The sequence below is a fragment of the Topomyia yanbarensis genome, chromosome 1, assembly GCF_030247195.1.
Source record: "Topomyia yanbarensis strain Yona2022 chromosome 1, ASM3024719v1, whole genome shotgun sequence".
NCBI classification, from domain to species: Eukaryota; Metazoa; Arthropoda; class Insecta; order Diptera; family Culicidae; genus Topomyia; species Topomyia yanbarensis.
This window is the reverse complement of record NC_080670.1, coordinates 166,244,203-166,259,315: the sequence shown is the minus strand read 5'-3', so window position 1 is coordinate 166,259,315 and position 15,113 is coordinate 166,244,203. Positions and strand designations below refer to the sequence as shown.

General features: G+C 38.2%; 1 protein-coding gene across 1 annotated transcript in view; it reads left to right on the top strand.

Moving 5' to 3' along the window:
* The window catches only part of LOC131680448 (protein lozenge), a 160,699-nt gene extending 148,076 nt beyond the window's left edge, over positions 1–12,623 (top strand). Inside the window, exons 6-7 of the mRNA XM_058961164.1 lie at positions 11,469–11,624; positions 11,681–12,623. Coding sequence (XP_058817147.1) covers positions 11,469–11,624; positions 11,681–12,243 — 719 coding nt within the window. The 3' untranslated portion in view covers positions 12,244–12,623. The remainder of the gene's footprint in view (positions 1–11,468; positions 11,625–11,680) is intronic.
* The last annotated feature ends 2,490 nt before the right edge of the window (positions 12,624–15,113 follow it).

Genomic DNA, 15,113 nt, shown 5'->3' with positions numbered 1-15,113 from the left:
TGTGTATGGCACATTGTTCTATGCGACTTACCCCTTGACATGAACCCACTATATTGTCCAAACCTCCGTCCGATCGAAACCTGGCGCGAACTTTGGAATACCAAAGGAGAGGCAAAGGCGGAAAGGAAATGGCTAGGAAGTGTAAAATACTGAGAAAACGTACCGGAAGCGAATATGCAAGCTCTGATGAAACAAACACAAACGATTCGATTCACCCTTTAATTACATGAAATACAACAAAAAAAATTAAAATCCGCTGTTAGTTCCTGGTCAACTGCGGGCGGGCAGCTAAAATGAAAAACTAACTGCCAGAGTTCTTGCTTTAACACTCTTCAGTGTCACTATGGAATACAATTCTCACAACTTGGGATAGTTTTAACTTTGTCAAAGTAATCGCAATCGATTGGGTGACAAACAATGGTTGTGAAGCTCTGTATATAGAGATGTGAGTAGGTTGCTGCCACAATTATGTGGACATGAAAGAAAGCAGTGGGTACAATGTTTAAATTTTTACAGCTTAATAAGTGTTTTACCCAAATATCCCTGAATGACATTCCTTATATGTCGTGCGGGTTTTCGGATATATACAATGTAAACTGTGTATACCACTCTTAATTTCTATAATCTTTTGCCGTATATCGTGTTAATATTATTTCATTGTGAGCTTTTCGCTGAACACTTTATCGTGCGATGCTCTTTTCAAACGGTTAGGCATCTGTTCCAAGCCGAACAGCAGGTGTCGATCATTAAATTTGGACAGCATCCCTGCAACCGGCCATGCTGCATAGGATACCTACCCCAACATACCTACAAAGCACTGAAAGGGTGATGTGAATTATGATTTTTGTTGCGTTTTCTGGCGGTTTTTCTTCGGTTTGTTATTTAGTCCCGCGCGCGGATCCAAAAATACAAGGTACAAAGGAACAAAAAGGAAGTCAATTATGAACCGTATAATTTTACACGGATCACATCCCTGATATGCGGCCGTAGCCGCGCGAATCGTGTTTGTTTGTTTTGAGATTGATGACTTGTCGGTTGATCAAAAAAGGATCAAGCGACGAAGATATTCTCAGCACCGAATTTCACGTCAAATAGTTTTCCTTGAGATGAACCATGTTTATCGATGATAAATGAAAGTATTTCCCAAATCCATTAGCGAGAAATGAATCGTGGAATCCTTTTGTCCCCGCACTGACTGGCTACGTCGCGCCGAAGGTGGGTGGGCGCAAACAATATTTTGAAACATAATTTGATTTCGTTAATTAATCTCTATTCTTACCTAAGCTTTGAACCGACGAGATCCGACTGGCATTTTGTTCGAATTTGGCGGGAGAAATTTGAAACTTGTCGCATGTCATAGCAACACATGCGGAGACGAGACGTCTTTGTTCTTGTCTGAGAGCGCGCAGCGAATTGCGAACTCTTCACAGCTCATGTTTCGCACCCAGCTGCAGGAGGAGGTATGTTTCGCTAATCGAAAGCAACAGGCACGCCGGATCAAAGGGGGGACCATGAGGAGAAACTTTATTCGGAGAAATTAGCAGCATTATCACGACAGTTTGATTTAAGTTTCAATGATTTTGCTCGAACAGACAACTGCAACGGGAACGCAAAATTAAATCCACTAAATAGTGGGACAGAAACTTTTTCTACTGCGAGATTAACCTAACGTAAATCTTTATTTGTTTCGTTTTTCCTCGTATAATTCATGATTTATTAAATTTCGTGATTTTTCTTTACATTTGCACAAAATATATAACATTTATGTTGAACTCACATGTGCAAATCGCCTGCCAAATCATATATTTTCGATATATTTTGATTAATTAATTTCCTTATGGTAACCTACATGAGCTTTGAAATTCGACTTTGTTAACATTTCATTTTCACTCAATTGAGTAGTAACAAAATTGTCAGATACAACGTTGAAGCTCATATTTCCGATCTATTTTGTTAACCACTTCGGTTAGGATCTACCGCCGCTTGGTGCTTTGGTAAGTTTGTTTTTCCTTATTACATGACAATAAATTTGTCTTCCCAATTCATCCCTAATGACTACATCAATATCGTTCGGTGGCAATCGTTTCCACATTATCAACAGACGATCACTGGAGGAAAAAAACTCTACGGGTTATTTGTGGCTTGGCTTGCGGAGATAAAATTTAAAATATGTTAATAGATACAGCGTGAAGTCGAGTGAGTGTATGATTTCGATACCGACCACAAAAGTGATTATTTGTTTCCGCTCTAGCCGGCTTGATATAGCTATCACGCTGCCTGGTTCAGCCAGAAAAAGACTAATTTAATTTTATCCCACCGCTGCACACTGTTGTAACCTACATCCAGCAGGGCAGGAGTGAACCCGTTGACCATCAGGGGATTGAAGGTGATTGATTGGATCCGCCGATCCAAAGGCAATCTTCGATTACACCTTGCTGCGAGTGTCTAACCACTCCCTCTTTTCCAGACGTCGAGTCGTCGAGCTTTGGCGGAATCATGTCGCATCGGCATCCGTGAATGAGAATAGTTTTTCTTCAGTTTTTTTTTTATTTTCATTCAATTCTTTGGCGGTCCCATTCATAAAAGTTTGACACGATATACCTACTTATAGCGATGCTAATTCCGTTTGGAATTTCTTATTTCGCGCTTGACCGGCACTGCTGGACACGACACCGTCTCTGACCGATCGGGTTTGCTGTTGAAGGCGGCGGCCAGCGGTGATTGCAAGACTGTGGTTTTGGATTTGCGTAATCGGTGCGCTGTTAGATCAGTCGATGCCATTGTTTTCAACATTGATTAGTTTGTTAGTATATGTACGGCACCTATTTGTAATTATCAACTATTACGTTATTGCATTTGAGCGAATAAGGACTCTTTTAGCAGTACTACATGCTACGTGACTAGGGGCACGCATTCAATTGGCAGCTAACTCACGTGCATTCGATTGGAGAAAACATTAATAGCTGGTATCGAAGTCAGAGGAAAAGTGTTAATAAACGTTATCAGTTTTGAATCGAAACGTACTTCCGTACTGCAGTCGACTGATCAGGTCAGAAGTCTAGTTTTATTCTGTATGATTACCAAGTTTTGTTGATAAGTGTAATGTTACGTTTGACAAAACAATGACAACTTCAGGCTTTGTTCCGAATTTATCTGTCATGAAGCCTAACGTTGTTCATGACAGCGTTTAATTGAAATGCAGAAAGAGAATATTTGAAACATAACGCCAATGATATAAATACTTATTTATATGAATATTCAATGGGTTCTTACGGAAAATTAATTGAGATTACAATTTTTTTCTTCAACATAATAATGATTGCTCTGAAAAGGGCCGATATGTTGGTCGTTCGATAGACAGCAGAAGTTATTTCATGATGATCTAAAACACCAGACAGCAACTTAAGAACACCACAATTATAGGTCGTGCCAAATTCCACGACCATTAAAATATCACAAAATTATCACAGTAACCCTTAAATACATCACATTATGATTTTATATGGGATATATCGTACCATGATGATGACGTTTTCATTGGTTGATCCCATTTCAAACATTATCACCTTCACATTAATGGGGGTGAATTTGAACCAATTGCATTATGAGGTATTATTAGAAGCAGCGTCAAGCAGGACACATTTTAAGTTTTTTACGCCGTTTGTGCCAATTTCTTTTTCTTTGCAATGTAAATTTCCTAAAACTAGGAGATTACAGTTTGGGGATCATGATTCGGGTTTTTTTTGTAAAGGATGCAAATTGTTCATGGAAAGACGTTCACATTGGAAAATAATTCCAACAATCGAGTAGCAGAGACTATATCAAGAACAAAGGAGGTAGAGCGGTTCAATGGGAAGGGGAAAAGAAGAACATTTGTGTCCTGCTGTATGGCAAACAAAAGATCACTGCACAGTGGTCCAGAATGTAAATTTAACAGGAAATTTAACTTTTTGTTAAAATTAAATGACAGCCTTACAATATGTTTGGCAAAGTTATTGTACTTTACAAGGCCCTACTTTTTGATTAAACAGAAGCTAGGGTGGTTCTCATTTTAGCAATATTTAAAATTGAGATGGAGCTTGACTGTCTTCGATGCAGTTGTAGAGCAACACGTTTTAGATAAATTTGCTGATGACATGCAAGCTCTAGCTTTTATACTTTCCATTGCACAATAGGTTCAAATGTAAGCTTTAGGGTGTTCCTTTAAAAAATGGTTTTATTTCTATAAATTTTGTAGTTTTTATTTTACACCAAAATAATCTTTGGACAACTTGAAGATTATTTTAGGGCGCATAATTTGCTTTAAAACAACAACTACTAATCTTTTCTCGTTTCAAAGTTATGAGAACTTTTATATAAAAAATATAACTATACTAAAGCTTCGATTAAGGCACTTAACATTAAATACCGTTGCTATCATATGAAATAGCATGCTTTGTAGTATATATCACCAAGAAAATGGCGAATGCGATATTTTATCATATCTTGCAATATTCACTCAAAAAATAGTTAATTTTTAGTAAAGAGTGTGTACAACTTTTTAACGAGAGAAGCTAAAGGTTCGGTGTAGTGAGACTAATTATTCTCCTTCAAAATATCTGAAAGCATTTCTAAAGTGATCCTAATGCAAAATCAAAACTGCGAAAGTTATATATGTAAATAAAACCATTTTTTAAGATACACTCTTACTTTTTTGGTAGTTTTTTTTTGTAAAATGGAAAATACCCGACATAGAGTTCCAGTGTCTCCAACAAAGTGTTTCAAAAGTTTATTTTCTTCAATTTTCTGCCAGGCAGCGAAATTCTATCTCGAACCATTAAAAAGTTAATCTTCTGAATTTAAAAAATTTAGAAGCGCCCTACCCACTATTGAAAATAATAGAAGGGTATAGTTAAGTGCAATATTTTATAATGAGAACGAAACTATATTTTATAAACTGTCAACCGTAAAAATAATTTAACCTTATTAAAAAGGTCAATTCATGAAAAAATAAATTTTTAATATAACTTTTTTAGTTTGCATTTATTTCCAACCTATCTTTCAGATATTTTTCAGATTTCTTGAAGACGAACATTTTCTTCTAATACATCAAAACTCTAGCTTCTATTATTCATAAGATATAAGCACTTAATATATCAAAAATATATTTTTTTAAATCAATTTTATGTAATTTTAATTAAAAAATATCGTGATCGCCATTTTTTGCTCAATTATAACTCTAATCATGGACTAATTTATAGTTGAAAAAGAATTATCTTTTGTTTGCACCAATGAGTGATAGCCCCATTTTTGGCGAAAAAGTGCTCATAACTTTTCAACAAAAATAGTTAGATATGTGGTGCCATGAAACAAATTATTCGCCTTAAAACAATCTAAAAGTTGTCTGTACTTAGTTTTAAATCAATACCGCAAAAGTTATTTGAATAAAACAGTTATTCTAAGAAACGTTAAGAAGCACCCTAACTTTCGATTTTAAATTTGTTGTCAAAGGAAAGGTATGGTAGATAGTGCTTAAATGTCTTCAGCAAACTTTTCTAAAACGTTCGTTCTACAACTTCGGTGAAAATCGATTAGCTCTAGCTAGTATGATTCAAAAGTTAATTTTTGGATCTTGGTAAAATTAAAACCACCCTAACTGTTGTTTTAACAAAACAGAAGGAGCTCACAAACTACGAAAACTTCTCTAAAGACTTACTTAGGCTATGTTGTTTAGGTTTAGTGAAATCTCAAAATTCAAAATTTGCATTCTGGACCACTATGCTTTGTGAAGGTATTATCAAACAGAGCGACGGCTGGTCCGCTGTTAGCGTTAGATCACCAGTTTGGCAGTATTTGACTTCCCTACAGACTCGTAACATGCTGAGAATGATAAACAAAAAATTAAAAAAGAGATGCCTAAATTTTGATACTATTCGTTTTTTTATAAATAGCTAGATGTTAGACATATAAGGGAGATCGCAGATAGACAACACATCCCGTACCAAAACGTTGAGTAGCTGTCCTCGCGATCGAAGGGAATCGCTTAGCTCAAATCTAGCACAGCATGACCAGATAACATGTTCGATGTCACGTTAATCGTCATCGCAAGCGCAAAGACCGATCTCCATGAGCCCAATACGTTGCACATTCAAACTTATAATGATTTGACATGAGCCCGGACATAATCCGAATGAAGTTACGAGCCACACCCATCCTCTTAAAAATTTCCTATGTCTTCATTGCTCCATACGACTTTCCAACTTTCTGGTGTCCTGTAACGAAAAATATTGTAAAATTAGTTCAAACTAATTGGTCTATCATAAATGTCACCTTCAAATGTGACCAAATGAGCTAAAGCGTCCCTCTTCTTATAACCCGGAATAGAGTTCGGCAAAGGGACTTAAACAAAAGCAATCCGATATATTTTTTTAAGTTTATGTACATAAAAGCTCCCGTATTTCTGAGTATATTCATAATCTAATATTATTGAATTTAATCAACTGCACAAAATTACATGGGAAGGAAGAGAGAGAGAGCATCACGGTACCTTATGATTGGAAATGTGGATGATGGAGTGGATTGCCAACCTGAATTACTTGAATGAAATAGCCCGTTTTCTTCTGAAGATCTGACATAAGTGAGACATGCCTTTCTAACAAACAAACCATAAGGCGGTTTTAAGCTGGAACTGTGAAATTGTGAAATGTTATAGTTGCAACGAAATTCTCTGTTTTCCGCACAATGCACGTAAATGTCTCTGTTTACGGGTTCGGCCAACCTTATTTTGGCCCTTCGTTAACAATAATACTATGGAAGTTACTTGATAAACACTGTCCAGTCTACCCGCATGCACTGGTGATGCCTTGAACTGATTGTGGTTTCCTACTATATACATACATAAGAGCTCCCGTATTTTTAGGGAAAATACATGAATGAGATTATCATGCTTAGTCGAAAGGAGAGCCAATAGAATATAGACTACCTGTAACGTTGAAGATATGGTCTGTGGGAAAAGTGTCAATGATCCCAATGGTAGATTAGATAGCGGCGTTAACTAAAGCAGGATGTAGGAAGCGGTGGAATTTGGATTGAAGGTTCCGAAGCCAGTAGATTCGTCGTCCAACAATGCAAAACATTATTTCGCGGTCGACTTCTCGAAATTACAAAAATAATATTTGGAAAAACTTGCGATGCCATGAATCTCTTCCAACATGGATGTGTTGAAAAATCCAATTAAATTAGAAGTATCATGTTCTTGGACACGCTGTGGATTATTGGAAGAAGGATTGATAGTTTTTTGACATGTAGTCAAAGTACAAGGACATGCGAGTTTGAAAATTCAGTTCAACAAGTTTTTCGAAGCGTTCTATCACTAGCGGGTTCAAGGCACCGCATCGTATGCTCAATCCATATGTGATCCCAAATAGGATTTCTCAGCGAAAGTTCGCTAGCCAGCACTCCGAAATCCATCCTAGTAGCCTCCATTCGGTAGCTACGCCGTCGATCTCGACTTCGTTTGTAGGTACGTAAATGGGGTACTCCTTCCTAAAGGTGCGTAGCTAACAAAATAATTTGCTTCCTTTAGGCTGATCACCACCATCCAAAGCTTACTAGAACGACTCTTAGATATTTATGTCCCGGCCGAACAACGTTGCGTCAGGGCTCTTTTGTTTTTGGCTCGGAATAAGATCTGAAAGGATCCGATTGAGTAGTATTAGCATAGGGGAACCCAGGGCTATTCAGACCCATCTAAGCAAATCGCCCTTTTAGGTGGGTATATGTGAAAGAATGTGTTGTTCAAAGGTCCTAATTGTTAGTTTGTAACCACAGCTACATTTTGAAGCCATGAAAATTCATTTGAACCACTCCATGGCAGGGCTAGGCGACGTTTTTCCGTCCATTTACAACATAGGGGTAATTTGGACCTCCCTACGGGGCCTATTTTTTGCAATGAAATTATGTTTAAATATGAAATTGGAAAATCACCAAAAATGTAAAAAAAATGTGCTGAAAATGTTAATCTGGTTAGTCACAGCTGTCGATTAGTGCATCATCCATTTTATTTGGCAATCGTGTGCGCCGACGCAAGCCGCTGACAGCTGGTTGATGTTACACTCATTTCGCCCAAAAGTGGTAAGCGTATTGAAAATATCTGTGTTTTCACCTAAACAAGAATCATTCTATAAAATAGAAGCCTTAACCCTTAAATTTGCAATGATGCTTTCAAACAACATCGCGAAAATCATCTCACAATTATCATAGTAACGTATTAAAACTGTGAGACAATTTTCAGAAAATTTGAAAAAATTGGTTTGCGCCTTTAAGGGGTAAGCTATCCTATCCAATTTTGCCATTATAATGATTTTTATTTTGAGAATAGCAAAAAATGAAACACGTTGTATAACCTTTCTAAAAAACTGAAGAATGAGATTCAGCTGTCAATTTTTTTAGAATAGTGGTTCCACAAATATGTACGACTGTCAGAAAGTCTTACGATTTTCTGAGAAATCGAGTAAGGCTGAATGACCCTCCTCTTCATAGTCCCGGGCTCCCCTATAAACTTCATTCTAGAATTTAAATCAGGTAGATTGCTCTATAATCAGGAAAATATTTTTTTCGAGAGTTATTCTACTGGGGCTAGGGTCTCGGAAGTTATTCTACTGGAGCCAGGGTCTCCTTGTCAGAATCACTCAATACAATTGCAGACTAGACGGGAAATGTCACCCACTAAAACACTGCTTAAGGTCAGTTGCATCGAGCTGTGATTCTGAATGTTATATTCTTGTATGGTTCAGATATGTGCGGGCGTATGGATTTTACGATCGCGTGTATCATCGCGAAGGGTTCCAGCATTTGTACATTAACGTGTTCGATCTCGTGTGCATTTGTATGTCGCGTGTGCTAGCATGTATGTAGCTACGCATGTACAAATTCGATTCTATAACCATAATCATTTTTGTGTCCATCCGCATAATCGCGTATGTTCTTGGATGATCGTGCGCGGATCGTGAAACTGCTACTTAATTTTCGGTGCACGCTTTAGATGCTAGAAGAGAGTGAGTTCTTCCATATCACTAGAATGCCCGGTCATGTTACCCTGAAACGTGTTGTCTAGTGGCTATGAGCCTTATTTTTTTATTGGTCCAACTGAAGGCATGAGTGTAAGCTGCTAGGATCGATAGTATAGACTTCCGGGCGTGACTGATTCATGATCGCGCGAGCGGTGGGTTAATACTTGAGAACGCGTTTTTTGCAATGTTTTTTGGCACGGTTTTGCAAAATAACGCGACTTTTATGTATTAAACACTTATTTCGATATACCGGTTTAATTATACGATCGTGAAAAAAACCGTGCGAAAAATATCCATGTTATTTCGAGAAACCATGCAAAAATATTTTTAATAGACATGTAGTAACGACAGCTGAAAATAAATGGATTTGGATATTTACAATGCAAATGGGGATAGTCTGCCAATGCGTCCAAAAATCATATTTTTCAATTTTAGAAGAGTTTCTAATCAAAATTCAAATTATAATAGTTGAAAATCAATAATGTTGCGCAATTTGCGTTTTCATAGGATTGGGTGATTTTTAGATATCAAATAATATTCCAGTTCGGATATCACATCGCATCGGTAATAGAGCAATGGGTCTACGGCCAAGTTCCCCCCAGGTAGTGCCGCTGCACAAAGTATATTAATTTTGCTTGTTCACTTTTATAAGCTAGAAACTGATAGCGGGGATTTTAATATGCATGGAAAATACGTATTGTTTGGTCTGAGTAGATATGGACTGATGTTTCTTTTTATCAACCAACTGGAGATCTCTGATTAAATGAGGCTTGTATCGATTTTGTTGGCTATTTTCGGCAAATTTGAGACTAAGAGAAACGAAAGCCATGAAATTGAAAGACGGATAGGTATTCTAGAGCGAATCAGTTATACACTTAGAACGGAAAACTAGAACTAGGCAGGCTCATATGGGCATGATCGAAAGGAAATGTGAAGAATTCTTTGCTTTCTGCAGAGTAGGAGTTGGGCGTTGCACCCAAGTCTACCACATGGTCTATGGTAGAACATAACTCATCATCATGTTTTACCGCCGATGCCGGCAAAAAATTCTTCACAAATCCTCGCCTAGAACGACCATGCGATCATTCTTCTCCCTTTCTACTAGCATCAAGCCGTGACGTATGCATTCAATCGTTTGGTCGTTTGGAGGATTGGTGGTCTCTGAGAGCAGATGCAAATAACTCTGAAGTACTCAATAAAGGATGGTTGTTTCTGTGGAACTTCAAAATATTGTCACTAATCATATATAGCATATTTTCCTAGTGTACATCATAACAGCAAGTGTACAAATTAGAGGACATCACACTTTTTGAGACACACATGCGCAAAATTTTGTCATCCTCGTGATGATCGGTGTTTAATTGGCAGACAGTCGCCATTTCGTCCGGTTTTGCAAAGTTTGTCTCACGGGACGGAGCGATATCCACCAAGGCATGGGCTGCAATCGCTAAAAAAACTGGGCGAGTTAAATTTTTTTAATCAAAATGCAGTTTTGGAAATTTTTAATGCAAAGAAGGAGTCTGTCAATGTTACAAAATGGTAAATGCTGCATCTTATCAGGAAAAAGTATTTAATTAACTAAAAGCCAATCACTAAGCGGTTGAAAATTGACAATTTCTGACATTTCAAAAGCACAAGAGCGTCTTTGTATCAAAATTATTTTTTATGCCTATCAGGAAAGCACTTTTAATGAGAAGATAACCATTTACATGAAAAAAATCGTTAAAAATGACAATTTCGGTATTGTTGTCCCTGAATTGCACAATATTTTTTACAAAACTGTATATGACAGCATACCGTTTGAAAGGTCTAGTTTTCTTCTTTTAAAAAATGTTACAAATCCGAAATTCGACTGAAAATGACAATGTAGCTAATTTTGTTGTGACGAAGATCCCAAAAAAAAGTATTTTGGCTTCAAAATTTTGAGTGTAAAATATTTTGCATTGCATTTGCTATACTAGTCCATTTTAAAAGTTCAAAATCACGGGACGCATCCCCCGTGCAAAAAAAGACTTTGGTGTATTTGAAACGGACGAATTCCTCAGTTCTCCCCTTCAAGTGTGACTAACAACTGTCCGTTCATCTTTGGGTGTGATAGTTGTCAGGCTCCTTCCAATTTGCATAATTTAATCCCACACGATGCTTTCTTGCTAAACAGTCGGAACCTGCTAATAGGCATGTTTCCAAATCATGCTAAAATGTATCACAAGAAAGAACGACAAATTAAAACCCGATTAGCGAAACGATCGCAGGCTTTGAAGCATCGCTCTATAATTTTACCACCCGCCGCTACTCGGAAGTGGCCGCTTATGAGAATTTATCTTTATTTTGCTTTTTGTCTTTTTTTCGAATTCACCGCTGATTAGACCTCACACGCTTGACATTAACGCATCTCTTCGTTTGATGTTTGCTCCACAGATTACAGCAACGCGACAGATTGGCCTAATGGGCTGAATTCATCCACAACGGCGGCTTACGTTAGCAATTATTCGCCGATTCAAACGACGCCGCCTTCCTACGGCGGATACGATCCATGTCCGATGGCGGAACACCCCAACTACAATCTTCCAACAGGTAACGATTCAAATCTACTATTTAACTGTACCGCGACTAATCGTTCTCTTACTCAGTACTTCCAGATACCGCTCAAACCTACCAGGAATACTACAGTCTCCCACCGGCTTCCAGTTCAACACCGCACCAAGCCATGTCCCATGGGTATGTATCCAAAACAGCCGATCTGGACGGTTCCTATGGTCCCTACAGCCAATGGGCGAACGGTTACGGAAGCTATCAGTACAATACCGCATGTCCTCCACCGTTGCCCCCACCGCAACCACAGTATCCTTCAACAGCACCGGCCATGGTCCTTTGCCCACAAATGTTCAGCACAGTCAATCAGAACCAAATCCATGTACACCTGCATGGCACCGGCAGTGAAAAACTCGAACAGTACCTTGGAGGTTCAGAGAACGGATTTACGATCAATCCAATTTCGACCGGGGGTACGCGACCCTCGGCGTCGGCCGTCGAAATCGGTATCGGCACCCACGACAACAGCAGCCTGATGAGCCACGACGGCAGTCAACAAGCACAACAGCAGCAACATCCTGGTGATGTTGTTAGTGATCCACAGGAGAGCCGCGAGGAAACGGTAACAGGCGATCCGAGCAGCGTTTGGCGGCCCTACTGATGCTACGAGTTTTAAGGGGGCTCTTCTAGACTGATTTTATTTCGGCGAGATATCTTTGTTTTCAACTGCAAATGAACTAGATTTACCCCATTTGCCAATGCAGAACCAATCGCTCAAATACTTTTGATTGTAGGAATAAACGTACTCTCTTTCTCTCTTTAATTGTTTAGTAGCTAATTTACGTATAGGATAATTTATGCGAGATCTGTGTAAGAATCGACAAAATTTGTTAGTTGAAAATATTCCAGCGATGCGGAAAATTCCATTAGCTGTATTGAACTTGTTTCATGTACCTACGTACCAAGCAGATAGAAGTAGTAAGTCTTCTTTGAGGAACAAAAGGAATGGTAGAAAAATGTAAAATTACAAAATGAGCACAGTAGTTGAATGTTGAATTTACAATAAATATTTGTATAAAAGTCCGTTCTATCACTTTTTTGCGTTACTCCTCCGTGGCAGATGTCATACAATACGTGCAGTGAATATATCAACTAGTGATAATACTAGTCCAAAGCAGAATAAGACTACTATCATCCAACAATAACGGAACGTCAAAGGAACAATCAACGCTGATCGGTCACAAAATTGATCCACCACATTAAACTCTTGAAAGAAAAGAAAATTTTCCTAAACATGTCGACATATTTAAAATTCCTCCGGAAGTCTACCTCTTACTTAAAATTTGTTTGTTTTTTCCGAGGGTTTTGCTAGGCGGCCATTTTTTTAGCCAACATTTGCCTTTGTAGAAATCAAAACAACCCAATGTAAAAGAATGGGCCATCATATGTTGGCTACTTAAAAGCCTGTACATCGCCATAGCCTTGTCAGAGAGTTTTCTTTTTACCGCAAAATAACTACCGAAGGACCATTTTCCCTCCACGTCTCCACAAATTAGTGATGATCAGCGATGAACTGAAAATCGGCTGTGAGCTGTCACTTTTATGCAATCATCAAACTGTTAGAAGACATGTCTACATTGAGGAGTATACACGAGGCCGATAAATTTGTTTGGTTAGCCTGCCTCTAGGCGCAATGTATGCGTTTTTACATCTGCCGCTACCCTGCAATAAGATCGTTTTAACGACAACCGACTATCCATCCAATGACGATCGCCTCTATTGGGGGATTAAGATACCTTGGTCTGTTGAATAATTTTGAGATGTAGCCTTCTGAATTACGTCGAACTGTTCTTGCGAGCAAATTTAATGTTCATTCTCAATTGGCCTACCCTAATGGCAAGCATAGAACTGAGCAATGGTGGGGATTTTCAGAAATTGCTTAAAGATTTAAAATGGTCCAGCTAAGGTGATGAGCCTATTTTTACCATGTTTCTATTATCACCCAACCCATTTGAAGTCGTTGGTTAAAGCAGCGTCTGCCATCTTTGTTCAACGCATTAGCTCAAATGGCAGGGCTACAATTGCAGTACCCTAATATTCTGGTTGCAGTTGAAAACTGGAAAATCCAACCAGCGACGATCGTATTTTCTCTGGTTCTAAACAATGGAATCATGTCGGAAGTAGGGCAGTAGTGTATTCGCACAATGATGCGCACTACTTCCGACATCATGGATTGGCACTAAACAAGAGGAAAAACGATTGTCGCTGATTGGATTTTCCAGGTTTCAACTGTAACGATAATACTTAGTAAAGTTCAGCCGGGAATGAACCGGAATTCTGACTGGTTTTAGTTAGTATTCCAGCACCAGGAACAGCCGATTCTAACTAGTATCAGTAGTGTCACTGGAGCCGGAAGACGAACTACAACCAGCCAGCATTTCGATTTATTTTCCATCTAAGCATTACTGGGTACACATGTTTCTTAAGGTATTCACAAAAAGAAATTTTGAATTTCGTTAAGTGCTCTTTCCGGATTATTGAAAATCGCACCTTAAATCATCAAAACCGCCATTATTTGTGTGTCCGACCACTTATTTCTATTTGAAAATGTTTAATGTTTATTTTTTTATGAACTGGTTATCACAGCATTGGAAATATTGGAAATATGTCATTGCGTTGAATTCAAAGGTAATTGCATTAATTTCTTCGTAGCGCTTTGATATTCTCCCATTATTTTCAATGAATTTTAAAGAATTTTTTTTTTGAACAATAGCCTACATTAATTGCAATCGATTGATGCACCGCTTCGAATTCAAAGTAAAAGCCTGAATTAATAAAATTCAGGTTGATTTTCACGCGGAATTTCACGAATAATTTTACGTCAAATTTCACGTGTGGAATTTCACACGGAGTTTCACTCGAATTTAACGCGGAGTTTGACGCGGAATTTCGCGCAGGGTTTCACACAATATTTTGCGCGGAGTTTCGCGGAAAGCTTCACGCGGAATTTCACACGGAATTTCATCCTCTACTCTACGTGGAATTTTGCGTGAAAATTCAGGCGGAATTTCAAGTAAAATGTCACGCGGAATTTAAGACACAATTTTACGCGGAATTTAACGTGCAATTTCACGTGAAATCTCACGCGAAATTTAACTGGAAATTTCCCGTGGCATTTCGTGTGGAGTTTCAAGTGGAATTTTATGTGAAAATTCACGCTGAATTTCATTTGTAATTTCAAGTGAAATTTTCGCGCGGAGTTTTACGTTGATTTTCATCCGGAATTTCATCCGCTACTTCACGTGGAATTTCATGTAAATTTCACTTTTTTCGAGTAAAATTTCACGTGAAACTTAACACACAATTTCACTTGAAATTTTACGCAGAATTTCATCCGTAATTGCACGCGTCATTCGACGTGGAATTTTACATAGCATTTTGCGCTGAGTTCTACGCGAAAATTCACGTAAAGTTGCACACGTAATTTCACACAGAATTTCACGCGGAATTCGCGTAGAATTTCACATGGTA